Here is a 26,301-nt window from a genome sequence, read left to right as displayed (position 1 = left end):
TATGCCGCCATTAAGGATTCACCCCTGGATTTTTTCGATTGGATGCTGCTGCAACATCATTCACATACATTGATCAGGAATAATGGAGAAAAGAATAAAAAAACCTTTAAATGTTTCCAACAATAATCGATAGTGTTCTTCCTCTCACTCTCTTTATTGATCACGATTGTATACACCAAATGGACATTTCCTAAAAATCAAAAAATTATTTAATCTAATAATTTTATTATAAATTGATTTACATGTGACAATCAGATATATCATTATTATTAGTAGCATTAGAGGATAATTATCTTATTCATTTCCACTGCTGTTGGTGGATGTATTTTGACATTTTTCAAGAAATAAAATTTATTTCGAGACTTCTTTTTGTTTTTCAATCTATTCATTACTATGACCGGCCAAAAATTTCGACAGAAAATCTTTAGGATTCTGATGTTCATTAAAATAGGCCATCACATGCATATGAGATTTGAATTTATTGATTGTATCATTCAATTCCATTTGACCACGAATGACCAACATATCAATCACGCGAACATCAGTTATATGTTGATTTGCCAGAAATAATTCACGAACTTTATTGCGCATCTGTTTATCATTGACCGGCAGTTCCATTTCATAGCAAATATATGGTATTTGTCGATACCAGGCACGATATAAATTCAAAACACGACGCCTGGCTTCCGTTTGATTTAATGATAATACCGGCTTGACTTTACCTCCCAAATGTTTGACCAGTTGATTTGAAGCCATCTTAAAAAAAAATTTAAAGAATGATTCATTGATATAATGTATTTTATCAAAATTAATGGTTACCTTTTTGTTGTTGCAAAAAAATTAAAAAACCCAATAAACGACACTGAGCCTTGGTTAGTAAACAAAACAGCTGTATTCACTCACATGTTTGCAACACTATAGCCATCTAGCTCTGCAAAGGTGACATTCGATATCATTCAAATATAACATGTTATTATGTTTTTGCTGCGCATGAATTCTAAAAATTGTTTTTTTTTGTCAGCCATTTATAAATTGTTGTCAACAACATGACGCAACAAAATCGAATTTAAAAACAAATTGACAGCTTCATAATGAAAGGATACGAAACCTTTTATCAAACAATAAAACCACTTTTAAAAGATCCATCAGATCTAATTGTATCGGTCATACATTGGATTTTGATACAGGATTTTGATTTCAAATGCATCGCCGTCGATAATCAGGTAATCGATTTTGTCGCAATAAATGTAACGCTTATTTTTTCTTTTTCAAAGTTGAAAGCTGAATATCGGAACATACCTGGCAGTGAATTATTACCAAACGGATGGAATAACAATCGCAATCATTATAATTTACTTTATCGTTCGGCCATCTTAGAAACAGAAAACATTCTTTTGAATTGTGTTGCTGATGAAAATGATGCTGATAAAATTAAAGTTCTCATTTCTGATGTTACAGCTGATTCTCAGAACGAGAAACATCGATTTTTGATTTCTAAAAAAACATTTGTCAATCCTGACGACCATCAGGTTTTCGAAACCTTTGGTAATGAAAAGGTGAATCGCCTGGCGACATTTATTCGCCAAAACATACCCAATTTAAATTGCCCTAAAAAGTCCATAGTTCCCCCTACAACATCATCATCATCTGAAAATCCATCATCACATGATGATCCCAGTAATCTTGCATTTTCCAAATTTATTCCTACTCCTGCTCAACCTCGATCGCTTCTAGAAGATGATCCAAATCGTTTGATTAATCCCCCAATTGGACGTGGCGATTTAGGTAATTCGTATTTCTATATCTTAATTACATTCATGGCTATAACTTTTTTCAAAATAGATCCTTTTGGGCATGGAATTGGTGGAGGAATGATATTTGATCCATTTTCTGGAAATCGTCTTCGACCTGAACGTGGTCCACCGATGAATTGGCCGCGTGGTGCAGTGCCGCCTGGTGCTCGTTATGATCCCATTGGACCGACTCCTGATGCTCGTTTTTTTCGGTAATCATATTTTTTGAATTTTATCAATTTCTGATAAATTCTAAATTACATAGACCTGATCCTGATCATTTACCTCCGCCTCATGGACCCAGTTTTGATGGACACTTTATGTGATTTATTGTGAAAATATTTGCAGTTTTTCATAATCGATTCAATCGGTTTTGTTTTTTTTAATACTGGAAAATAAAAAATACTTTTTATTGTCAAGTTCGATTTTTTATTATTCATTTTCATATTTTCAACAGCATTACATCCTTTGACGTATTTTAACGTCATTGATAATAATAGCTTGATAGTATAGTAATTCGATTCGTTTTTCTTTTTCGTGTTCAAAAGTGAGCAATTTTATTGTTAACGTTGCAATTCATACTCTGCTTAAAACAGGTTTGTTTACTTTGTCTAATGGCAGTGTAATGGTTATTTCAAAAGACATCATTTTTCCTCTTATTTTTTAAATTGTCTTTTATGAAATTTATCATTTTGAATTTTTTATTTGTATAAGCTCAGTCGATCTCGATTGATTTTTATTCCGAAATGGAAACAAAAAAACCACAAGCTCGACAACAATCACCATTGGTCAAACATTATTTAGCCATCTATAATTCCGTACAATTTCTTGGGTTTGTTGCTTTTATTAAATTTTTGAATAATCGAATTGATTTAATCTTATTCCCATAGTTGGGCCTATGGATTATTTTTGACCGTACGGTTCTTATTGTTTTCACCAGAAAGTCATAATTATCTTCTATTATGGGAGAATTGTTCAACTATTATAACTATTTTTCAAACCTATCAATTGATTGAAGTTTTCCATGCAATGATTGGTTTTGTTCGATCGAATCCAATCACAACATTCACTCAAATTTTTTCTCGTTTAATGTTGGTTTGGGGAATATTAATTCCATTGTCTCAGGCTCGTCATTCGATTGGTGTACCGATGTTATTGATCGCTTGGTGTATTGCTGAATGTATACGATACTCGTACTATGCCTTGAACATTTATGATTGCGTTCCGTACATCTGTACTTGGCTTCGTTACACGTTATTTATCGCACTTTATCCGCTTGGAGTTTCTGGTGAATTACTTACTACATACGCTGCACTTCGACAAATTCGTCAGCGAAAATTTTTAACGTTAGAATTACCAAACAAATTGAATTTTTCATTTTACTATGATATGTATTGTGTAATATTCATGCTTAGTTACTTTCATTGTAAGTATATTTCATTTTATTTTATAGTATAATTTATTTTTCTTTACTTTTTTTTTAGTTTTCCCTCAGCTTTATCTGTACATGTTAGGGCAACGGAAAAAGATTCTTGGTCCCTCTAAACAACAGGCAAAACAAGATTGACTAGTGACCATAACGAGCAATGAACAAAATAATCAATCTATGCAAATGATCACATCAAATGATTTGTAATCCGAAAGCATAAATTTGTCGTTTGAATAATTATTCCATTTATTTTATTTCAACTTTATTCTTTTAAATCAATTTCTTTTATTAAATTTAATAAAATTTGTGTATGAATTAATGTTATATTTAATGCTTTCAAATCTTTTGAAATGATCTGTCTGTTTAAGTTGATATGAAGAAATATTTGATTTGATTCATGTGTGCGTGTGTGATAAATTTATTAACACCCATATTTAAAAAATCATATTTTAAAATGTTATTTTAGATTTTTATTTCAGTGTATTGAGATGATGATAATGTATGAATGAATGATTGGTGTGAAAAGATTTTGTTGAATTTTTTCTTGATATTTAAAAATCCCAAAATGGTCTGAGTTTAGCGACCAAAACGATTTGACATACGTAGTTTATCTCGTTTGCCAAAACGATTGGCCATATTCAACAGCGGTGTACGAGCCACTCGACGATCCACCGATGAAGATGATAATGGTGATTGAATTGAATTTGTTCCGTCACTTTTGCCATTGTTCACCATTAACGCTCGAATTAATTTTGATGCAGTGATCGGTAATGAACCTGACAATAAAAGTGATTTTTGGTGTGATTGCTGTGGGATTCGATTCATGAACCAATCTAAATCGATTGGTTCCTGAATTCTTATCGATTGCAGTTGCGATTCTTGGGGCCCATCGCCATCATTATTTGATTCAATAGTTAATGAAGCAGGATTTTGGTTTGAAGATAGTGACGATGGTATCGAAAAAATAGAAGATAATGCGGAAAGAGATGGTTCTGATAGTTGAAAAGATATAGGATTTGATCTTTGTGACATCATCGTTGATGGATTGCATTGAACATCGATCGGTGTACATTGTTGGCCAGGTAATTGCGTCTGTTGTTGTGCGATATCTTCACCCATTGATGATGAAGATGGCGAAGGTGATGAGGCACAAATGTTTGCCATCATCATGCTAAAGACCATAATCAATAAGGTCAACGAGAAACTTTCCGTTGACATTTTTTACCAAATAATTGCAAATAAATATTTTTTGCAACTTGCCGCTTTTGTTAGTCAGATACAGATTGATAGAGATTATAATATGGCCCATTTCAATGATCGCTATTTATATGATCTTTGATCTGATATGGCCATTCGAATTTGAGATGCAACATGAAGGCGGAGACTGATTCTTAAATTGGATGTTATGATATTTTGGAACTCATGCGTCGAACATCATAAATAGCTTGATGATTAGCTCTGTTTAGCGAATTTGGTGCGTGTGTTTCATGATTGAACGGTCGTTTTCCAAAGAAAAACTGAAATTTAATCGTAAATAAACGATCCTTTAATGATAGATTTCATATATTTCGGAACAAAAACATTTAAATAATATAATTTATGATGAATATTTTTGTTGTTGTTGTCAAAAAACACAAATTTCAAAATCGGAAATGTATGTTTAAGTGATTTTTTTTAAAGTTTGATGATGATGATGATTATGGGCGGATATAGAAATTGAAATGAAAATAAAAATTATTTTTTTTAGAGAAATGAATAAATAAACAATGAAGGCAGAAAAGAACAAAAAAGAATTTCGAATTATTCAGGACAATTTTTTTCTAAACCTGAAATTCTATCAAAATTATGGCATAATAATTGGATATGAAATCCACAATGGCCAACGTCATGAATCGAATTACAAAACAGTTGATTCATCTGTAGTTTGTTTAGATCAACCACAAAACCAATCATTAGGCAATTTTTATTATATTCATTTAAAGTTTAAATTTTATAAATATTCAATCATGGGTCAATCAATTAATAATTCAGAAAAAGTTGCCCAATTTGGAATTTAATTTCTTTCGAAGAATGTTTGTTAAAAAAAACCTAATTTTAATTCCAAAGTTTTGAATTCAACCAACAACAAAAGATGAAGCCAAATTCTAAATTATACTAAATAAAGGCCATTTACTTAATTAGTTTGCTATTTATCAAATTAATCTAAACCAATCAATTACTATTCTCAGGAATTTATCTCAATTAAAACAACAAAGTCTTTTCATCTCATTCATTATTTTCAGGTTTATTAAATCAAGAATAAAAACCAACGATTCAAATCACAATATTATTGATTGATAAAAAACAATTATAGTTCCGTTTTTGTATCATATCGAACATTCACTTTGATAGGCATAGATTTTTCTGTTGTACCTTCTACCGAGCATGTCCATTCTCCTTGATCTTCTTCAATTCGTGCTCCTTTTACCATTAGGCTACAATCACCGCCAATACGACTTGGAATAGCATAGCGATACCGGGAACCATTAACATCATCAACAACAATTGATTGAGAATCTTTCATCCAACTGCATTTTAAATGAGGAAGAACTTGACATTCAAGTAGGAAATTGCCACCTTGTCGCACAGAAACTGGTTCAGGTTCTAAGACAAAAGCACTTGGTTCACCGGCTGATGAATTATTGGTAACAGATTTCATTTCACGATCGGTAACCGATAGGATCCAATCACGAACTAGCCAAATATTTGCCTGGTCGGTTTGACGATCACTTCTAGTCAAATTCAAGCCATTCAAATCAAACCATACTGAATCCAAGCCTTGAGTAGCAATGGCCGTTGATGGCGAATGAATAAGACCGAACCAAACGTTTTGAACAGGTTCGATTTGAAATAATTTTTGTAAGTTTAATGAAGCTGAAGGAAATTGTTGCAAATCGATCCACACAATTTCGACATCGTCCAAACGAATTAAATCAACGGATTCATTTGGCTGAATGTCAGCTTGTACATCAGAACTCGTTATATCTTCATCTTCATTGACATTATCAACAGTTGTTAACGGATGATTCAATTTTATTTCATTCTCACGACTAATATTCTGTATGGTTTTAGTGAGAATCTTGTAAAAATACAAACCAAGTGGCGATGATTTGTCACCAACTGCAACCATTTGATATTTGTTAGGATCATGAATCTCCGGTTCATAAAGATTGGTATCTTTGAGTTCATGCATCACTAGTCCACGATTTTCTTGAATCCATTGAATAATATCCTGAGCATTAATAGTCTGCGTTGGTTCCGATGACATCATTGACAATGTTGGTGAAGGAAAAAATATTTGAGATTTTTCTAAACGACGAACTAAAGATATTTGTCCCGGTTGATTGAGTCGAAATTTGGCTGCAAGCTGTAAGTGTTATTAAATGATAATTATTTAAATTGCAAATAACATTGAAATCGAATATTTGAAGGTGAATTGACTAATGTCGACAAAACATTTACCTGTGGGTCATGTACGACAAAAAATGGAGGACTAGGAGCCATTAGTTTGGCAGCTTGTTGAAATTGCGTAAATGCTGGCGCTGTAATGTCGGGATAATAAGCGATTATTTTAGGCTCCAGCACGTGCTCATAAGCTTTCTTGTCTAATTTGCCATTAATCGTATGATATGGTGATTTAGAAATACGCTGTTCCAAATGAGCAAGAAAACGAATCAATGTTGATGGATCACGGCGACCATAATAAGGTATGACATGTCCGTCATTATTAACAATCGTTATATTAGCAACAACAAGCGATTCATGTGATGATTCGAATGAACAAACTCGGTAACCCAATGCAGATAATTGTGATCGAATATCATTGATGAAAGAGTCCTCATTTTCATGAATTCTAATCAGAATAGATTTCTGATTGTTTGTTGATTGTTCGGACAAAGTCAGCAATGATTTGACTTCATTTTCGTTCAATTGACAAATTGTAGGTTGATCGTATGCTATCGACGATGGTCGTAATTCAATCAAATCAAGAATTCTATCGGCTCGAACCAATACACAAATGGTCAGAATAAAAAAGAGAAATTTATTTATTTCCATGATAAGAACGTTTTGAAAATCAATTACTGTGTTTAAACTTGTTGAAAATAAACAGCAATTAAATTGTAAAAAAATGAGAAAACTCAACCGGCTTTATGCCTAGTTAAATAGTTTAATCAGTTCATCAAATCATTCGACCATTTAAATAAGTGTCTGATTCAATATCAAACTAATCGATATGGTCAAATTATCACAGTCATTCAAATCATGAAATATAATTGTAACCATAGATAGTCAGAGAGTGATAAGTTTGTTGTTGTTGTTGTTTGCCTAACTCATGATGACAGCCAAATTATGATTATCACCAAATCTCCATTAGCAATGATTGTATGATCGTGAGTTATAGAATATCACATTACCTTCTATGAAAAAAATGAATGAAAATCTAAATATTTTTCAAATATACGAGCAAAATGAGTACTATTAATAATTCAAATTTCATTAATTCTTTGTCCAAGTATTTATGTGAATTTTTTTTTAATAACCAAAAAGACATAATTTTCATAGCCCAATGACCGATGTAGATAACTGTTATTTGGTCAAAAATTTCCAACGAATTCCGCAATACAATCGACATGATCGATGGCTTCCTAGAGAAAATATAATTAATTGTTGAATAAGACCGAATAGACCGAAGAAATGATATTTGAGATTTGTCAAAAAAAAAAAAAGAAAAGAAAATGAAACAAGAAGCTAGTTTGGTTCCAGTTGAGTGATTACAATTGATTATAATCAACAAAGAGTAAAACGAAAAAAAAATTATTAATATAAATGAACGATGTTTGGAGCGAAAAAATTACATCTTGGCGTGTGTTACACAACCGGCGCGTCATCATAATTGCAAACAATCCATTTGTTATTTATTATTTTCTTTTGTTCATTAGCTATCTTGATCAGTTGAAAAAAACAATCTCGATTGCTTTAGTCGATATGAAATTTGTTTGAAATATCGTGACATATTGGTTTGATCAATCGTATTCTTAAAGTCAAAGTGATCTAAAACATGTGGAAACGACTACAACGTATATGGCAAAAATTTTTGCCGCAACAAGTGATACGAATCGTTGTTTTGTGTGTAGCAACATTGACCATTGTGTTTGATATCGTCACTCTACCTATCTATTTATTATGGTATAAACCATGGCATCTATGGCCTTTTATATATCAAGATCGTTCAGTTCAAGATGATGATTATTCTGATGAATTGGTTCGAAAATCAACCCGAACACATCTACCCGAATTTTATCTCAACGATTGTCAAACATTGGATGAAGCATTCATAAAAGGTTATAAAGTGTTCGGACCACAACATCCATGCTTGGCTTGGCGTCCTATTCTCGATCGTGAATGGAACAAACAAAATGACATAAATATACCATATCTATACAAATTGGGCGAGTACCAATGGATGACTTGGGAAACACTAATACAATCTATCAATCGATTTGGCAGCTCGTTACGTCTAATGCTTTCAGCTCAAAAAGGAGACAGAATCATAATTTATGCTGAAACAAGTTATCGATGGTTCATAGCAGCCCAAGCCATTATAAAAAATGGATCTGTAGTAGCAACATTATATCCGACCCTAGATAATCAAGGAGTTTATGATGCAATCAAAGAATGTGAAACAACAGTCATTGTAACTACGAATCAACTTCTCAAAAAATTGATCAAACACCCGAATAAAGATGAGATTTTTCAACAATTACGTTATATTATTCTTCTTGATCACATGGAAAATCAAAAGAATAAAGACATTGAAAATTTGAATTTGGAATTAAACAACAATAACCAAAATGACGTCCAATTTTTCACCTATGAACAGATCCTACAAGCTGGAAAAAAAGATTTTGTTTTTTTGAAAAATGATCCAGATGATTTAGCAGTCATTATGTACACATCCGGTTCTGGTGGCAGACCCAAAGGTGTTCTAATGACACAACGAAATATCATGGGATTGTTTAAAGGTTGTATTGGATTACTCGAGTTTTTCTTGCACGAAACTCGTCGTCACATTTATATTGCATATCTGCCATTAGCACACATTCTGGAATTTGGTGTCGAAACATTTGTCATTTTACTTGGAGCGCGCATTGGTTATTCCACTCCGCATACATTAACCGATATGAGTGCAGGATTGATGGCTGGCTGTAAAGGAGATGCGACATTGTTGCGACCCACAGTTATGGCCTGTGTTCCATTAGTTTTAGATAGGATACGAAAAGCCATCTTGACAAGACTGAATCAGCGTGGGTTGTTTGCTGTTAAATTATTTGAATTCATTATTGAATACAAATATTTTTGGATGGCAAAAGGTTTTCAAACACCTTTGCTGGACCGAATATTTCTTCGTAAGTTCAACGAGATATTGGGGGGCAATCTGATGGGCATGTTATCTGGAGGTGCACCATTGTCTTCAGACACTCAGAAATTGATCAGATCTTGTATGAACGTCATTTTTATACAAGGTTATGGTTCAACCGAGACTGTTGGTGGTGGTTTGTTCATGGATCCGCATGATTACTCATTGGGAAAAGTTGGTGGTCCTCAATTTGGAACCAAAATCAAATTAGTCGATTGGACGGAAGGTGGTTACACAACAACCGATGAACCAAATCCACGTGGCGAAATTCATTTATCCTGTGAATCCTTGTCGGTCGGTTATTTCAAATTAAAAGATGTAGATCGCGAAGCCTATTATGAAGATCACAAAGGCGATCGATGGTTTCGAACGGGTGATATAGGTGAAATGTATCCGAACGGTTCTTTCAAGATAATAGACAGAAAAAAAGATTTCATCAAACTTCAATTTGGTGAATATATTTCCCTTAGTAAAGTGGAAACAAAACTTAAAACTTCGTATTTGGTCAATCAAATCTGCGTGCTCGCTGATTCATTGCATGATCATTTGATCGCTTTAGTTATTCCAAATCAAAAAGCTATTGAACGAATTTGGACAAGACAAATTTTCACCAAATGTCAAAAAAATGAACAAGAAAATTGTAATCTAGAAAATGAAAAAATACTGCGAATATTCAGAAAAAAGATGCAAATACATGCCCGCTTAAATGGTCTACGTCGATATGAAATTCCTAAACATTATTTATTGGTAGAGGACGAATGGACTGCTGAAAATGGTTTAGTCACCGCAAGTTTCAAATTAAAAAGAAAACAAATTCAACATTTTTATCAAGAAAGGATTGAACAAATAATAGCAGAGAGTCGTGAATAAATTATTTATATTTGTTTTGAATTTGAATTTTTGTGACACTAGATTTGATGCAAAAAAACGATAGTCAAACAAATGGCTTTATCATCATCATAGGCTTTACGTTGAATTGTGAATTTGAATTTTAAATTTCATTATTTGATCTAATAAAATTGTATTATGCATATTCCAAACATGTCCATGTGACTATTATGAAAACGATTCCATGTCAAAATCAGTCGAATAATATTTAACAGAATAAAAACTCATGTTGATCTTTCAAATTTTGAGTAAATCCTTTTGGATTTACAAGTGTATTGAATTTCGGACATAAATACCAAAGTAGTTTTGAAAAACTTGCCAGACATTATGAAAAATAAATTCGAGGTAATGAAACAACTGAAAAAAACCGAATTAATTATTTCAAAAAAAAAAAAAAAAAATTAAATTAAAAAATTATTGTGATGTTCAAGTCGGCAAGATCTCGAGAGATTTTCAATCATTTGTTGGCACCAAAAATCGTTCAATAAGCGAATCATCAAAATTGTAGTAATTTAAAAAACATAAATAATTTTTTAATTAATATTTAGTTAATTGAAAATATTTAAAATTTCGTCGTACATTTTTTAAAAATTTCAATGTTTGATTACCAAAAGATAAGTCTCGGATTGTTGGCTGGGGTAAATTAATGATTAAAAATAATTCCGGGGCTAAAATGAACAGGAAGCAACGGCACATACAAAAAACAATATGAAAAATAAGGAAATGGGTGTATAATGGGATAAAAATATAATGACAATGATCAGATGCCAAAAAAGAAAAAAAATGTTGGTTGTTTTTTTGTACAGAATGTTCATCCAAAAAAAAGGAAAAAAAATACGATAACAAAATTAAGGTAAGATGGAAAAGTGGATAAAATATTTCACAATATAGATAAGTGATAAAACCAATGATGCAATAAGAATGGATAATTAATCCATTGTTGTTTTTTTTTGTCAATATGATGAAATATTTTTCTGTCTTTGGCAACAACAACAACAATAAAAACAAGCACGATGATATCGACTGGTTAACATGAAAAAGCTGCCCGTGTTGATTGAATGTCATTTCATGGTTCAATAATATTCTCTTTAGTTGGATGATTGTTTTGAAACTGTATCAAAGTACGTCGAGCATCCTCTTCCAACGATTGTAATCGTGCTTGGCGCCATTCACGGCGTTTTTCCGCTTCTAATGCTCGGCGTTGACCAGGGGAAAGGCAAGCATATTCTTGCGATTGTATATCAATACCCAAGTTTGACATTTTTTCAATGTATCGTTTTTCGGCTTTGGCTGTTCGAAACACTCGTTTTTGTTGATGTTCACTAGTCACGCCATCTTCAGTAGTCGTTTCTTTGCAGAAAATTTCTTTTCTTTCCTCATCAAAAGGACTATTATTATCAAATTCATCGAAATTTTCATCATTATCATCATCATGATCATGACTGGCCAAATACTTTGATGAATCAAGTACGTTGTCTTTGATTTGTTGAAGCTCTTCATTAGAGAGAAATATTTCTTTTCGAGATTGCGAATAGGTTTCGACTTTGCGCAATGTTTCCTTGGTCGTTATTTCAGCATCAGGTGTATCGGTGTAACGTTCTGTCTTGGTGATCGTTTCTTTGGTTTGTTGTTGATGATGATTAGGCTGTGGAGGTGAAGTTGACAATGAATGCTGGCCAGATTGCTGTGAATTTGGACTTGTAGCGCGTTCAAAATGGCGTTTCTTTTCACTAAATGACATCCATTCGGGATGCTCCAATTTGGTGTTTGGTGTCAAATTAGTTGTTTTATTGCTATTAATAGCATTCAATAATAAGTCCGGTTTTTTCGGTGGAACTGGTGGCTTGGCTCCAGGTATTTTTGATGTCAAAAGCGGATCTAATGCTGGTGACGATTCTGATGTTGATAATGGATTTTCTGTTGGTGGATTGATGGGTGACCTGGCAATTGATGGCGATGACTATGGTATCACGGTTTTGTAAGCGGATGTAATTATTTGTAAATCATTAGGAGACCAAAATCAAATTACAAGCAAAAGGCGAGGAGAATAGAGGTCATCATATAATTTATCATACAACGGAATATTAAAAAAAAAGAGATTAGCAAACGAAAATTATACAGCTCAACAGTTATAATGAAAGTTATAGTTAAAAGGCACTAGCTCTACGTTTGTAGTGGAAAAGATCGAAAAAATGAAAACCGAAAGAACAGTGAGAAAAGATAATAACATAAAAAACAATGTATTAGGATAAGAAAATAAAAGAAGCTAAAGAATAGATTAGTAATTGGCTTACCATTGTCTGGTGTTTTTTCATTATGACTGTTGTCGTTTTTTTCTGCTCTGAAGTCGATTGATGTTTGTTCGACAACGATGGACTGGTTGGCGTATTAGCAAACACCGAATCTTGATCATCAAACGAATTGGTCTGTTTTGGAGAAATAACAGGTGTGTTTTCGGATGAAGAGATATTATTATTTGACATAGATGATGATGATGATTCAGGCCTGAATTGTGATTGATGATGATTATTATTATTTACGATCAAATTACTGATAGTATTATCAGTATTTTTATTATTAACATTATTCTCATTATTTGCTATAGGAACAAGTGGATCATAACCATCACAGACAAGAACACGAATACGAAGGCCTTGATTTCTTAATTCTTGAACGGCTTGATGGTGAGAAACACCCAATAAACTAGCATCATTAACTTCGATGATTCGCATGCCAGGTTTCAAACGTCCATCCCGTGCAGCTGCACCACCAGGATTTATCTGTGATATAAATATTCCTTCATCTTCTCGGTCAAAAGGATTTCCTGGCTGACCATTCGCACCGCCTTTGATTTTCATACCCAATTTTTCGCTAGGCGATTTATGAATAATAAATTCCTGAAATGATAAAAATAATTAGTGAATGATAGTTATGATCAAAAACGGACAACATACCTTCCAACCTGGTGGTAAAGGTTCATGGTGGATTTTCAATGTCACTTCATTAGGTGATGAACTGACACTAGAAGTTAATGCTTGAACAGCTTCAGTATGTGTTGCATTTGTCATATCTAGACCATTCACTTCAAGAATGCGATCTCCTATACGAAGTTTTGTTTGTGAAGCTGCTCCTCCGGCAACAACTTTCGAAACGTATATTCCGTGTTCACGGCCATTATTGCCAAAAGGATGGCAGGAATGATCTGAATAAAATGAAATAAAAAATAAAAATAAATCCACATTTAACAGGAATGATTACATACCAGAGCCACCGATAATACTAAGCCCCAATCCGCCATCATTTTTTCTGATAACAATTGTCTGCGTTTGGGAAAGTTGATTTCAAATATTAGTAAATTGAACCATCTTGAAAAAACAAACCTCTTCGATCGTTGGGAGTGCCATATTAGAATTATTCGTAACTCGTGTAACGGTATTCTCTGTATAGGTAGTTTTTGTTAATACTTCAGTAAACACTCCCAAATCATTTGGTGCAGGTGGAAATTGTTCTGTTAAAGTTGTGTCAGTAGTCATTTTGCCATTATTTATGTTATTTGCAATCAAAGTACCACCAGCACAATTTGATTCTAAAAACCAAAATTTATCAAAAAATGATTTATAAGGGTAAAATCCTACCATTGTCATCTGGAACGGATGATCGAGCTAATGTGAGGGGCCGATTTTGTGGCGGAGGAACGGAAGAACTTCGGCATGAAGATTTATTCAATGGATGATTTATTAAAGCTGTTGATGCTAGTGATGGATTGTTCAAGGCACTATTAAAACGATTATTAATAGATCGATTAGTTGATGATGATGAATAAGGATTTGAATCGGTATTGCAACGAAGACCAGGTAATTTAGCATTAAAGATAGAGCTCAATGGCTTGGATCCATGAGTAAATGATGGTGTTGATGGAGTGGAGATAGTACCAGCTGAACCAGTTAATCCACTATCTAATGCATTAGAATGTGAAAGGCTCGATACCGAGCCAAGTAATGGTCGTCGATAAGACCCAGTATATGACGGTCTATTGGCCATGTACGAGTTGGATGAATACGTCAGGCCTGTAGAATATTGCTGATAAGGAAGATTTTTTTCCGTAACCGGCACGCCTTCACGTTCGACAACCAAACGAACAAATCTTTCAAGACCAGTGATTATACCAATCACTTGATCATGATCAAGACCATCACAACTAATACCATTGATGGAAAGAATTTTGTCGCCAACTTTTAGTTTGCCATCCAATTCGGCAGGACCACCTTCAAATATCCTAGATATGTAGACGCCATCATCGTTTGGCAAATTAGAATCATCATCTTTGATGCCTGGTTTACCAGATGTTATACTGAAACCTAGACCACCCTCACTACGAATTAATGTTGTGTAAATGATTTCTTTTCCTAGCTGTTGACTTAATGGATTAACAGTATTGCCAATATCTCCAGATGAATGTCGATTCAAATTCAATTTTGATGGAACAGGTTTAGCAGCCGTGGACGGAAGTTGTGAAGTTGAAACTGAAGATGATGTTGATGATTTTTTATCTCCAATAGGCGGTCGTAGGACCGATTTCAATTGCTGCGGTTCAAGCGGCTCGTCTGAAGATTGATGTGTACTATCATTTGAATTGTTCGAACTTTTTGATATGACTGATGTTCGAACGGGAGGAACTGGAGGCACTTTATTTGTTACGATTGATGATGCTGTAGTTGGTATAGAAGTCGAATGATTGGTAACTATTTCTCGTTCGACTAATAACCAAAATTCTTCGCCAGCTGATTTTAGTTGCTGAACAGCATCATGATGGTCGATTCGTGAAAAATTATAATCATTCACTGCCAAAATTTTGTCACCAACTCTAAGTCCAGCGATTTCCGCAGGACCATTTTCAGTGACACGTGATACGAAAATTCCTTCATCATCACCTTTATATGGAGAGGAACCGAGACCACCTGCAATTGACAAGCCCATTGATTGACCATGTTTTTTCAATTTTAAACGAAGTTCTTTGGTCACATTGGTCACGATTGGACCATTTTGAATTTCGAGAGCAGGTTTTACTGGTATTGGCGGCTGAGGTTTATCCGCATTCGTTTTGGATAAAATATTTACAATTTTTTCTTTTTCTTCTTTTGTTGAATTTGTATTGACACGTTTGTTTTTAAGATGATGTGGTGTATCTCGACGATGTAATCTTGTATTCAGCTTCTCTACCGGGACATCCTCATCTTCCTCTTGTCGATCTTCAGGAGGATTTTGATTAGAATCGATCAAGTTTAATGATTGAGTGTTTGATGAAATGCTTGAATCTTTTTCAAAACCAACATGACGACTAACTTTTTGCGTAAGGTTTGCATGATTTGAATCGGTGTGGACAACGGATTCTTTAGTTTGATCACCTACAGTGGAATCGAGACCAGAGCCGTTTATGAAATCTTGAAAAGCTCGATTATGGAAATAAGAACCACCACTACCGACAACAGCTGCAGTTGCAGCTGACTGAACAGGTTTTTGTTCCATTGGTTCGATTGGTTCATCGGCATTTGTATCATCATCTTTAATTATGACAGAAGATTGTGAGCTATTATCCGTATCTTGATAATGATTTTTTAAACGATGTTGCATTTCTTGTTCGTCATTCTGATCAACGCTAGATTCTTTCTGATCACCACAAGCAACGTGTGAAGTATTCGACTGATTTTGCTGCGGGAAATTATCGTCACGATTAGCAAATAATTTCAAATGTCTAGCTTTCAATTCACGCGGATGTGGCGTATCGTGACGAACAAAATTTGGTTCGGCACCGGTTCCAGACCCAGAAATCAATGGGTCACTATCATCATCGATATCATCATCACCATCTTCGTCATCTAGATCAACATCAAATTTAACGGAAGAGTGTCGCGGTTGATCCCAATTTAATGAATTAACACGTTCAAGCGAATTTTCTTCAAATGCATCTATTTAAGAAAAAAATTAATCACAGTGAAAAAAAAACGAAAAATTTCATTACGTACCGAATTGTAAATCAGTTTTAAAATCTTGTTGTGGCAATAGAAAACAAGTGAGAATTTTTTGTCCAGTATTCTCATCAAAATCCGTCTGGAATTTTAACAATGGTTGTGATTGATTTTCGGCTAACCAAAGGGCTTTCAAATTTAATGCAGTAATTGAATAAGGAAGAAAGGAAATCTTATTTCCAGATATATCTAGAACACGAAGTTCTTTAAGTTGGCCGATTTCTGCTGGAATGAATGTTATTTGATTTTCTCGAAACGAAAGAACACCAAGACGGGTTAAATTGCCGATTTGTGGTGGAATTTCTCTGAGGAAATTTCGATCGACATTAAAATTTGTAAGCATGACCAAATTTCCAATTGTTGGAGGCAATTCTGTCAGTTTATTTTCGGTGAGAATCAACTCTTGCAAACAAGAACAACCACCGATTGTTGGATTCAATGATTCGAGGCGATTTTGATCAATTTTGAATATGGTCAATTTACTTAGCTGCCCAATGCCATCAGGAAGAGTTTCAAGAAGATTCTGAGATAGATGCAAATCTGTGAGCGATTCGCAACCCGAAATTTCTTCGGGTAAATATTCCAGGCGGTTGTCACTGACATCCAAACAAGAAAGCTTTTTTAGCCGACCAATTTCTTTAGGCAACGTGGAAAGTTCATTTTGATCTAGCCACAATTCCTGCAAATTAGGTAATTGGCCAATCATTGCAGGTAGCTCGCTGAAATCATTGGCACCCAAATCTAATCGTTCTAAATTGACCAACATAGATAATGTCGGAGGAAGTTTTTTAATTAGATTATCACGCAGTTCTAGCGATTCAAGATTCTGCAATGAGCCAAAATTATTGGGAAGCTGTTGTAAAGAAATATCATTTAATGCTAATGATTTTAATGCATGTAATTGGCTGAATTCCATCGGAAGTCTATGAAAAAGAGAAAAATATGTCACAATTAATATAAACAGAACACAATGATTCTCACATTTGAACCGGATTTGAACTAAAATCAGCAATTTGTAAATTTTTCAGGTTTTTGATTGATTCCGGTATTTCAATAATTTCATTTTTAGATACATTTAGCTCTTCTAATTGGTTGAGATTTCCTATCTCTGATGGTATCTGTGATATTTCATTATCACTTAGTGTCAGTTTTCGTAGCTTTACCAGCCGAAACATGCCCTAAAAGAATAAATCAAAAATTTGTGATTAAATTATCATAATCGAAAAATGTAACATCAATATATTCCTGATGATAATTTTGATAAAGAACATAACAAAATCAATTAAATATAATTTCAATTTTATTTGTGTTTTGGACTGTGTGTTGGATGGTTGAAAAATTAATTCTTCATTAGCCAAGGCGATAAATAAATTATTAGTTTAGAACAAAATATCAAAATTCATGTCAGAAACAGATGAATCTTTTTAATGGCAATAACAAAATTTTCTCTCTAACATCATTTTTAATAATTCATGACAAGAATTTTCAAATTTTTTTAAGTAGTAAGAAATTATAAACTATAAACTACAGAAACTACAGAAAATATTTTTGTGTACAAAGTTTTCGAAAAATAAACGTGCCAAAAATTACGTGCAAAAGAGATTGAATTGAATGTAAACATTTCATTATTTATGAAAGTAAAATTGACACATATCAATTTAGTCACAAATCGACCCGAAGACTGATACAGAGTATTATCCTTTGTAGCATTGTAGAAAAGCTTTTTTTTGATCACATTTTTTCATCATAGTCATCAAAATAATTATTGTTGAAAATGGAATGAAATTTAATGAAAATTGATAGTTCAGCCATCGAAACAAGAAATAATACTACTTTCAGCATCAAATCCAATAATTTTCAATTTAGATTGTCAATGTAAAAATGACATGGACAAAATTGAATTTTTTTAACTTGATCAGCAGACGATTGATAAAAAAAATTCTAAAGGTCATTCGTATTAGGAAAAAAATGAAACGACAATTCATAACGGTTGTTTTTATTGTTATCATCTGTGCCCGTAATTGGTGATCGACGATGTCATGCATTCAATTATGACAATATCATAGTGATGATGACAGTCGACTTTTTTTTATCCTGACAAAATATATGTCTAAAAATACTATAGTTTTTTTGTTCTTTCTCTTCGCCCAAAGTAAAAATAAATTATCAATCGAAAGTATATTGTTAAAATATTTTAGCCAGCTTGTCAGTTGTAAATTCAATTGGAATATTTTCTGAAGCACGAAAATATCTTATTAAACTAAATTGAATATAAACAAATGAAAACGATATTAAATGGGGAGTTTACCACCGGCAATAGCAACAAACAAACAAACAAACAATTATAAATTCATCCAATTTTTAAAACTTGATGATTAACGATTTACACGATACATGACAAGTAAGCTAAACTTATCATCTCATTATTTAAACGATTAAAAACAAAACGTGATAAATTTTTACTATTACGGAAATAAATAATCAAATTCGAATGTGAAACATTTGAATTGTGTTATAACTGTCTAAAATTAGTGAGCAAATAGAGGGGAAAATTTGAATCTTATCGTTTAAAAAATTGCTTTATGTGGTGGAACCATGGTTCAATTTAATTATGAAAATACTTAATGGGTTTTTTTCTCTATAATTCTGTCTAAAAGAGTGAATAAAATATAAAGTTAAAATTTTATTAGTTAAAAAACAGTGGGCGTGTTTAAATTTTTAAACAAAAAATTCTCAATTATTTTTTAATCGTTATTGTTGTGTTGACATTATAAAACGCTATGAACAATAGGAAAAGTGAACATGAGAAAGATCTTGAACTTAAAACCTACAGACTCAGTGTATAATGACAGACAAGAAATTATTACGGAAAAAAACAATAAATATAGTGATGGATCAAAATGCTATTTCAAAATAAAACGCATTATTGTCTGTATTATTCTATAAGGATAATAAATATCCGAGTCGATTCTTTTGTTAAAACACCATATTCATTTATTGATTGAAAAATTCAATTTTATAAGCCATCATTTTAAATCAAATTTATGACAGAAATTTGCATTTTTTAGGGCAAAAACTAAAATAACAAAGTCATTTAAACTTGTTGTTCATCATTTTTTTTTGCAAAAATTATGACATTTGACAGATTTTATTTTTATTCGTGTTATTTTATTTCACATGTAAAACTGGAAAAAAATTTAGATGAGTTCTATGTGTTCAAAGTTATCACGAAAAAAAAAACAGAATGCATCAAACATTGAAACAATAACAAATAAGCCAATTTGGTTTTCTACCTCAACAATTTGAATGAATGGCTCGAAATCTGCAACATATGTACTAATAATTATGTATAATCAATGTGAAGGGACAGATGTTGTTGTTTTATGGGCGCGAAATGTTTTCATAAGGTAAACATTATGATTATAAAAAGATCTAATGCAAACATCAATCATCGAATATTCATGAAACGATTACAATAAAGCTAATCGTCAATTGAAGATTGAGTTATCGAAATTCGGATCTTAATCATCGTATAGAAAAAATTGGATTGAATTATCACAAGGTCTATTAATGGAAAATAAAATTTTTTCATTAAAACAAACCTATCCATAAAAAGTAAAAAAAAATTCATTTATAATCATCAAATAAGAAGACGTAAAGCGAGTGAAAAAGGGTATTTCGATGAATTTTGACAGTTCACGCCCATGCTTTGAGCGGAACAAAGCACTGTCATGATCATAAATATGAACAATAACAAAAAAAAATCACCTCACCCTATATCATTTATCAAGATAACAATCTCACATTAATCTCAAATTAACTATTTGTTAAATGAAATTTTCATCTCTATATCTTGAAGAAAATGAACACATACCTTAGGCAATGTACGAATATGATTGGCATCAAGCTGAAGTTCTTCCAATGTTCGTGCATAACGGAATATATCTTCCGGTACAATTGGCAAGCTACTATGGCGTTTATCGATTACTTCGATTTGGCGATTGCAGCCACGAAATATGGGTATACATTTAAACATTTTTGAATTTGTTGATGGGCTTTTAGATTTTGATGGATAAAACGTTTATTAGATGAAAAAAATAAAATTTGATGAGACGAATTGATTAAAATGAATAAATTAATCTTTTATGATAACAAAATCAATCAGCCATGTCCATCGATTGTTTGTTGTTCGAATGAATCGATCACCATTACTTTAAGCTATTAACTGATGAATATTTACTGACAATTCAGTACCAGTTATAAATCATACATGATGTGGCCATAATCCTAGTGAAAAGGACATGGAACTGATCAAAGAAATGAATAACATAAGTATTAATTAAAAATTTAGAATATAAAAGATAACAAGAATAAAATTTTAAAAAAATAAACATGCTTCATACAAGACTTCTACACACATCTAGTCATAGAATTGCATCAAATAGAGAAGTGAATGGGTTTTTTATTGTTTTGCTAGAATTGGTCTATATGAAAACAACACTCAGTCACACAACTTTTTTTAAAGAGAAAGTAGAAAAGAATGCAACAGAAAATGCCGTAGATTGAATTGTGATACTTGTAAAGAGATGTGCAGTAGCAGCAGCCAAAAATTTTATTTTTTTAATCAACTGATTGATTGTTGGTTGAATGCAATTCTTAACCAGCAGCTGAAATTTTCTGGTCGTATTTTGGCTGTATATTTTTTTTTGCCACCAAGCAACCAGATAAACATACACAACTATGGCGAATGAGTTTTATGTGGTAGACGGACATGAACTGTATGGCTATGTATAAATAAAAAAGGCGATCAAGCTGAGATGCCAGGAGGCTTCAAGTATTTGATTTGTCGTGTGATTATGTTTGCCAGAGAGTTTTTCATCTAGTCTTATCTGTACATTATTGAATTTGGTTAGCTTGACAATTCATAAAATGATGGATTTCCTTTCCGATTGTATTGGATTTTTCTTGATGTAAAGAGTTTTACGAGGTTTCAATTTTCAGTAATCGTTGATTTGGTTAACGGAGATTCGGCGTCAAATACATTTTGGTTCACCACACAGACATGATGTATACACATCTCTGCCTTTATATCCAAATCACATACATTAGTCGTCGTGTTGACACGCGCGCAAAAAAAAACTTACATTCACATTTTCGATTGAATTCAGAGAAAGAAAAAATTTCACTATCACGGTCTGTGTGTATATTTGTTTTCCTGGTAAATTATATCCTATGCTGCTAGTATCAACGGTAAATCGGCGTTGATTTACATACATTTGAAAGATTTCGATAAAATCCATAAATAAAAATTAATTTCTGTTATATAGATTTGGGATGTATGAGATGACATGTTTTGAATAGTATCAATCCGAATATTATTTGAAAAAAATGATAAAATAACACATTTTTGTAAATCAAAGCATAGTGGATTAGATGATGAAGAGGCAAACAATTTGGAAATAATACTGAAACATTGGTTATATCTTTTTTGTATAAAAATGCTCATATATTTGATCATATACATACAAGTGCAACAGATTTAATAATAATAAAAACATTTAACATTAGATTAAAGCCAATCACAACAAACAACAACAGGCTTCAAATGACACACAAAACCACAATCACAAATCTATGATTAAAAAAGATTGAAGTTAATTACATCGTCAAGGCACATTACACACATATGCAAAATAGCTATCTGTTGTTATGCATTAAGCTACAGTTGGAACCTATGATTTTTAACATTCACCATTGGCATCATTTGAGATATTGATTAGTTAGGGATGAATGTTGTTATTGTGTTTAATGATGATGATTGAGTATTGACAAACAAAACTTGAAGGTTATTGGAAAAAATGACTGTTCTTTAATTGTTTGGATCATTTAGGAAATGAAAAAAAGCAAACTTTGAACGAGGTCGCGTCATCAAAGAATAACATCAACATGTTTGCAGCAGCATCGATCAAAAAAATCACGATACTGTTGATGACATGTACAAAAAGGAGTGGTATTCAACTACAATATGACAATCCACATTCTCAATGGATAATTATGGATAGTAGCATGAATTATTGGCGAAGGTAGGGTGAGTCAATTATTTTGTTAACAACGTTGATTAGGATTCTACTTTCTAAAATAAGAGAAAAAGGGTGGGAAAATGAAATTCTTTCGAGAGATAGCGGTATGGAAATACCAAATCGAACGTCTTTTTCCACATTTATTGGTCAACATGGGTTGATAATGGATAATAATTATTTTTTATTTTTTTTAGACTCAAGATGGCGACTTTTATAAATTCTTACTTGAATTTTTGACTAATGATGAAACCGGCGTGTTATAATCGCATGTATGTTTCAGCTGACAACAAAAATTCAACGACATACACGAAAAAGTTTTATTGACAAAATGGAAGAGATTTTGATTGATGATTCGTTTATCGATTCCGATCTCATTAATCATAGGGTAAGTATATCACTAATTTTTATCATCCGATAATGACAATTTTTATAAACAGGGACAAAAATATCCTCGAATTTTAATTCAAAATGACGAGATTGTGAAACCAGCATTGGCACCTGAACATCTTTGTCGTGATATATTTGTTGAACGAACAGATCAAAATCTTTTTATTCGTCTGTTGCGTCATTATCGCACCAAAGGATTCATTTGTATGTTGAAATTCATTAAACAATTGTATCATGAACATCACCGCCAATCAAATCCAAAAAGTGATGACAATCAATCTGGTTACCCAACTAATGTTACGAACTATGGTCTGTTATTGTCATACATATTTGCCTTAGTCATTCTACAAATTCATTCCATATATCTTGCAATTCATCTGTATTTTTATCCATTTGATAAGGTAACTAATAATTTTATCAATTTTTTTAAAGATTAATTAATAGTTTGTTCCTTCATTAGTACTCTGATGATGATCTATTAAATGAATTCAATTTGAATCCCGAGTGGAAATCTGGTCTAGTGCGTACATTTGTCTGGCATCCTAATTCGCTTCGATGTGCATTAGCCTTGGTAAATGATCTTATTTATGTATATTCGGCCGATCATAAACGACCAATGAATCATATAACATGTGTAAAAAATGTTCACCAAAGACGAATATCATCAATGTGTTGGCATCCAAAATTAGATGATGTATTGGTTGTAGCTTGTCGAGATAAAATACTCATTTGGCGTTTTGAATGCCTTTCGACGAATGTTGCTCAATCATCCCCAGCTTTAGTCAAAGCAGAATCTTCATCAACAAGACAGCAGCCTTCATTACAGATCGTAAATACACATTTACAAAGTCCAATAACTAGTTTGGCATTCAATATGAATGGCAACATGTTGGTTAGTTGTTCTCCCCGTAATGCTTCACTATCTTTATGTCGATTCGATGATAAATGTCAATTGATAAAAATCGAATCTATTCGAATGAAACAACTTTCATCATTGATTCATTTGCCACAACTGACTTCGCTACAGTGGTCTCCTGATGGACAACGGTTGTTGGCTTTGACAACCGTGCGCCATAAGCCAATTTGTGTATTCGAATCGATAAAGTGGTCTTACAAATTTTGGACATTCCCATGCGAACACAATCAACAGCTCTGTCAAACGGCGGTATGGTCACGACCAAACGGAATGATACTGTTGTTCGTGCCCAAGCAATCATCAAAAGTCTATGCATTAACATTTTATGATCAAGCCGAAGCTGACGACGTGGGTGGCTGCTCCAGTGATAAATGTACATTAGTACTTGACACAAGACAATTCTTTGATCAGAATGATATAACTTTTATGCCAATCATTCGCCAAATGTGCTGGGATTCCAAATCCACCAAATTGGTTGTTTCATTTCATGGTAAAAAAATTGATTAAAAGAAAAAAATTTATAATTTTATATTTGTTTCTTTTAGACCCTTTGAAGGCAATAGCCATTTTCAACACGAATTTAAATCCTGGCCTAAACATTCGACCATTTCGCATTCTTAAACCTGCATTTACTTCAGGACTAAGTGTCCGATGCTTATTGATGAATTTTCATGATAATTACATTGATCCTGGTTGCTTGATCACCATTTGTTGGTCAAATGGGATTGTGACACATGTACCTTTAGAAGCTGATTCAAACAAAAATGATCGCTCACTAAACGAATCGATTCGTTCGCTTACTTCATTGTGCACCAGTTTCGATGAATCCAGTTTTGTTCGTCCGGCAGGTGATTTCTCTTTAAATCGATGTTCAATTTCCTCATCGCTTCAACCGAATGGTAATGGTTTGATTCAATCACCACAACCTGATGGCTGCAAAAACTTAAGACAATCAGAGAAAACAAAATCTTTTTGTACTTCCTCATCATCAACACCTTTTCGTCGATCTGTACTTTATTCAACACGTGTTCATTACGATTAGAAATTTTTACATTAATTCAATCATATTTGTTGTTTTTATTAATTTTGGTTGAATCTAATAAATTATCATGTATCCATCTAGCCAGCAAACTGCCTATCATAGCTCCAAACCAATAAACTTGGAAATGTTCCCAATACGTATGACCTTTACAGCCGATCATCAAAGCTGAAGCCAATATCGGATTGAAAAAACCGCCAGTTGTATTAAGTGCTATTTTGGGTTATATGTTGATTATTATGATTTTGTATGGTTGATTTATATTTACCAAATAAAACAAGTAATACACTTGTCATTGAATTAGCTACAGTTGACATGAAATGATTCCAATTATCAGATTCAAGCGCAACGATACGGCTAATAAATGTGATTAGACCTTCGATTAAAGCACCGTATAAAGGTGAAACATATAAAGATGCTTCACATGGAGCCTCATGAAGATGATGATGCTGTTCGGTCAAATGCCAACACCAAATCCAAGAGGTATATCTAAACATAGTCAAATTTTACATACTATATGAATTTTGATTTCGATTCTATGTGGATCACTTACTTCCAGGTAAGCCAAGCTCCTAATAATTGTCCAAATAATTTTCTCATCAAATCTGGTGAAGTAATTGATCGTCCAGCAATGAACATCTCTTCGACGGGACCACAAGGACAGGCTTCTGCATCTCCCCATACCTGGCACCACCAAACACAAAGGAAAAATAATGCTATAGCTATGCCATAATTGCCATGTAGTTCCCAAACTGGTCCAAGTTCAGCACAACAGGCACATAGTTCTATCGTTGAAATTAATTCATTCACAATTTGATAAATGCTAGAAGGTAGAATGCGAATTGAAATTGATCGAACAAGATATACTATTAACACATTGAAAATTAAAACTAAATATGGTATAAAATGATCTTCGATCGTAATTTGTATAGCCATTTCTGGCGATAGCTGCTAAAAAATATCACAATTCATTTCCCATGGGCAACATCTTTATCATTAGCCGAATTCTTTAATAAAAATTTTCATCATACCAGGATGATTTAGTCAAACAATTAAACAACAGTTTGATTTTTTTTTTTTTTTGGGTACAATCCAATTGTTGATTATTATTTTATAAGTATATATAGAAAAAAACGATATTTGACTGGAAGCAAAACTAAAAATACGTTCATCATCATTATTATTGTCTATTTCTAATGATATTTTTTGCATTCATGGCCATGAACATAATCACTATCCAAGTCTATTTATAACACAACAATCTCCTAGTTATCAATCGAAGGATT

The 26,301-nt window shown here is 32.8% G+C and overlaps 8 protein-coding genes across 12 annotated transcripts; 4 read left to right on the top strand and 4 right to left on the bottom strand.

The window, feature by feature from the left end:
• Positions 1–186: 186 nt before the first annotated feature.
• On the bottom strand, positions 187–968 carry ND-B14 (NADH dehydrogenase (ubiquinone) B14 subunit). The gene is made up of 2 exons (XM_027338693.2): positions 820–968; positions 187–756 (listed from the first exon to the last, which is right to left on the bottom strand). Exon 2 carries the CDS (start codon positions 754–756, stop codon positions 382–384), a length of 375 nt encoding a protein of 124 aa, XP_027194494.1. The 5' UTR covers positions 820–968; the 3' UTR covers positions 187–381.
• Positions 969–1,021: 53 nt separating this feature from the next.
• PI31 (Proteasome inhibitor 31 kDa) lies at positions 1,022–2,212 on the top strand. The gene is made up of 4 exons (XM_027338668.2): positions 1,022–1,223; positions 1,275–1,785; positions 1,843–2,005; positions 2,059–2,212. The coding sequence occupies exons 1-4, from the start codon at positions 1,092–1,094 to the stop codon at positions 2,117–2,119; spliced, it is 867 nt and encodes a 288-aa protein (XP_027194469.2). The 5' UTR covers positions 1,022–1,091; the 3' UTR covers positions 2,120–2,212.
• A 38-nt stretch (positions 2,213–2,250) lies between these two features.
• Positions 2,251–3,546, top strand: Hacd1 (3-hydroxyacyl-CoA dehydratase 1). Its single transcript, XM_027338680.2, has 4 exons — positions 2,251–2,389; positions 2,513–2,625; positions 2,684–3,219; positions 3,278–3,546. The coding sequence occupies exons 2-4, from the start codon at positions 2,540–2,542 to the stop codon at positions 3,358–3,360; spliced, it is 705 nt and encodes a 234-aa protein (XP_027194481.1). The 5' UTR covers positions 2,251–2,389; positions 2,513–2,539; the 3' UTR covers positions 3,361–3,546.
• Positions 3,547–5,479: 1,933 nt separating this feature from the next.
• On the bottom strand, positions 5,480–7,427 carry LOC113799388 (uncharacterized). Its single transcript, XM_027350010.2, has 2 exons — positions 6,724–7,427; positions 5,480–6,628 (listed from the first exon to the last, which is right to left on the bottom strand). Exons 1-2 carry the CDS (start codon positions 7,315–7,317, stop codon positions 5,570–5,572), a joined length of 1,653 nt encoding a protein of 550 aa, XP_027205811.2. The 5' UTR covers positions 7,318–7,427; the 3' UTR covers positions 5,480–5,569.
• A 250-nt stretch (positions 7,428–7,677) lies between these two features.
• LOC113799366 (uncharacterized) lies at positions 7,678–10,570 on the top strand. The gene has a single exon (XM_075824559.1). It carries the CDS (start codon positions 8,321–8,323, stop codon positions 10,547–10,549), a length of 2,229 nt encoding a protein of 742 aa, XP_075680674.1. The 5' UTR covers positions 7,678–8,320; the 3' UTR covers positions 10,550–10,570.
• A 505-nt stretch (positions 10,571–11,075) lies between these two features.
• On the bottom strand, positions 11,076–22,564 carry scrib (scribble planar cell polarity protein). 5 transcript variants are annotated; one of them, XM_027349975.2, is made up of 10 exons: positions 22,256–22,558; positions 20,468–20,900; positions 17,575–17,771; positions 16,591–17,516; positions 14,203–16,533; positions 13,948–14,153; positions 13,830–13,887; positions 13,522–13,769; positions 12,862–13,464; positions 11,076–12,527 (listed from the first exon to the last, which is right to left on the bottom strand). In XM_027349975.2, exons 2-10 carry the CDS (start codon positions 20,627–20,629, stop codon positions 11,634–11,636), a joined length of 5,625 nt encoding a protein of 1,874 aa, XP_027205776.1. In that variant the 5' UTR covers positions 20,630–20,900; positions 22,256–22,558; the 3' UTR covers positions 11,076–11,633. The 5 variants fall into 5 exon arrangements, with proteins under 5 accessions (XP_027205776.1, XP_075680666.1, XP_075680668.1 ...); XM_075824551.1 differs by having other exon boundaries at positions 22,346–22,558; XM_075824553.1 differs by lacking the exon at positions 22,256–22,558 and adding an exon at positions 22,120–22,245.
• A 303-nt stretch (positions 22,565–22,867) lies between these two features.
• On the top strand, positions 22,868–25,229 carry Aladin (aladin WD repeat nucleoporin). Its single transcript, XM_027349998.2, has 4 exons — positions 22,868–23,058; positions 23,111–23,461; positions 23,521–24,466; positions 24,522–25,229. Exons 1-4 carry the CDS (start codon positions 22,945–22,947, stop codon positions 25,016–25,018), a joined length of 1,908 nt encoding a protein of 635 aa, XP_027205799.1. The 5' UTR covers positions 22,868–22,944; the 3' UTR covers positions 25,019–25,229.
• On the bottom strand, positions 24,946–26,078 carry AQP (aquaporin). Its single transcript, XM_027350021.2, has 3 exons — positions 25,569–26,078; positions 25,284–25,504; positions 24,946–25,228 (listed from the first exon to the last, which is right to left on the bottom strand). The coding sequence occupies exons 1-3, from the start codon at positions 25,949–25,951 to the stop codon at positions 25,035–25,037; spliced, it is 798 nt and encodes a 265-aa protein (XP_027205822.1). The 5' UTR covers positions 25,952–26,078; the 3' UTR covers positions 24,946–25,034.
• Positions 26,079–26,301: the final 223 nt, after the last annotated feature.

Source organism: Dermatophagoides pteronyssinus, unplaced genomic scaffold (genome assembly GCF_027571235.1).
Source record: "Dermatophagoides pteronyssinus isolate colony J.1.1.1.1 unplaced genomic scaffold, Derpt_VIB-CSIC_2022.12 sq0002, whole genome shotgun sequence".
Taxonomy (NCBI): Eukaryota; Metazoa; Arthropoda; class Arachnida; order Sarcoptiformes; family Pyroglyphidae; genus Dermatophagoides; species Dermatophagoides pteronyssinus.
Note: the sequence above shows the minus strand (reverse complement) of the source record. Positions and strands in the feature narration are given on the sequence as shown.

Coding starts and splice junctions, on each gene's coding strand:
- ND-B14 (XM_027338693.2), bottom strand. CDS start 756: ATGGCTTCAAATCAACTGGTCAAACATTTGGGAGGTAAAGTCAAGCCG.
- PI31 (XM_027338668.2), top strand. CDS start 1,092: ATGAAAGGATACGAAACCTTTTATCAAACAATAAAACCACTTTTAAAA. Junction 1,224..1,274: donor GCATCGCCGTCGATAATCAG/GTAATCGATTTT, acceptor TCTTTTTCAAAG/TTGAAAGCTGAATATCGGAA. Junction 1,786..1,842: donor AATTGGACGTGGCGATTTAG/GTAATTCGTATT, acceptor TTTTCAAAATAG/ATCCTTTTGGGCATGGAATT.
- Hacd1 (XM_027338680.2), top strand. CDS start 2,540: ATGGAAACAAAAAAACCACAAGCTCGACAACAATCACCATTGGTCAAA. Junction 2,626..2,683: donor AATTCCGTACAATTTCTTGG/GTTTGTTGCTTT, acceptor TTATTCCCATAG/TTGGGCCTATGGATTATTTT. Junction 3,220..3,277: donor CATGCTTAGTTACTTTCATT/GTAAGTATATTT, acceptor CTTTTTTTTTAG/TTTTCCCTCAGCTTTATCTG.
- LOC113799388 (XM_027350010.2), bottom strand. CDS start 7,317: ATGGAAATAAATAAATTTCTCTTTTTTATTCTGACCATTTGTGTATTG. Junction 6,629..6,723: donor TTGTCGTACATGACCCACAG/GTAAATGTTTTG, acceptor TAACACTTACAG/CTTGCAGCCAAATTTCGACT.
- LOC113799366 (XM_075824559.1), top strand. CDS start 8,321: ATGTGGAAACGACTACAACGTATATGGCAAAAATTTTTGCCGCAACAA.
- scrib (XM_027349975.2), bottom strand. CDS start 20,629: ATGTTTAAATGTATACCCATATTTCGTGGCTGCAATCGCCAAATCGAA. Junction 17,772..20,467: donor ATATTCGTACATTGCCTAAG/GTATGTGTTCAT, acceptor TTATTCTTTTAG/GGCATGTTTCGGCTGGTAAA. Junction 13,888..13,947: donor CACTCCCAACGATCGAAGAG/GTTTGTTTTTTC, acceptor TCCCAAACGCAG/ACAATTGTTATCAGAAAAAA.
- Aladin (XM_027349998.2), top strand. CDS start 22,945: ATGTTTCAGCTGACAACAAAAATTCAACGACATACACGAAAAAGTTTT. Junction 23,462..23,520: donor ATTTTTATCCATTTGATAAG/GTAACTAATAAT, acceptor TTCCTTCATTAG/TACTCTGATGATGATCTATT. Junction 24,467..24,521: donor ATTGGTTGTTTCATTTCATG/GTAAAAAAATTG, acceptor TGTTTCTTTTAG/ACCCTTTGAAGGCAATAGCC.
- AQP (XM_027350021.2), bottom strand. CDS start 25,951: ATGGCTATACAAATTACGATCGAAGATCATTTTATACCATATTTAGTT. Junction 25,505..25,568: donor GGAGCTTGGCTTACCTGGAA/GTAAGTGATCCA, acceptor GACTATGTTTAG/ATATACCTCTTGGATTTGGT. Junction 25,229..25,283: donor TGTATTACTTGTTTTATTTG/GTAAATATAAAT, acceptor AACCCAAAATAG/CACTTAATACAACTGGCGGT.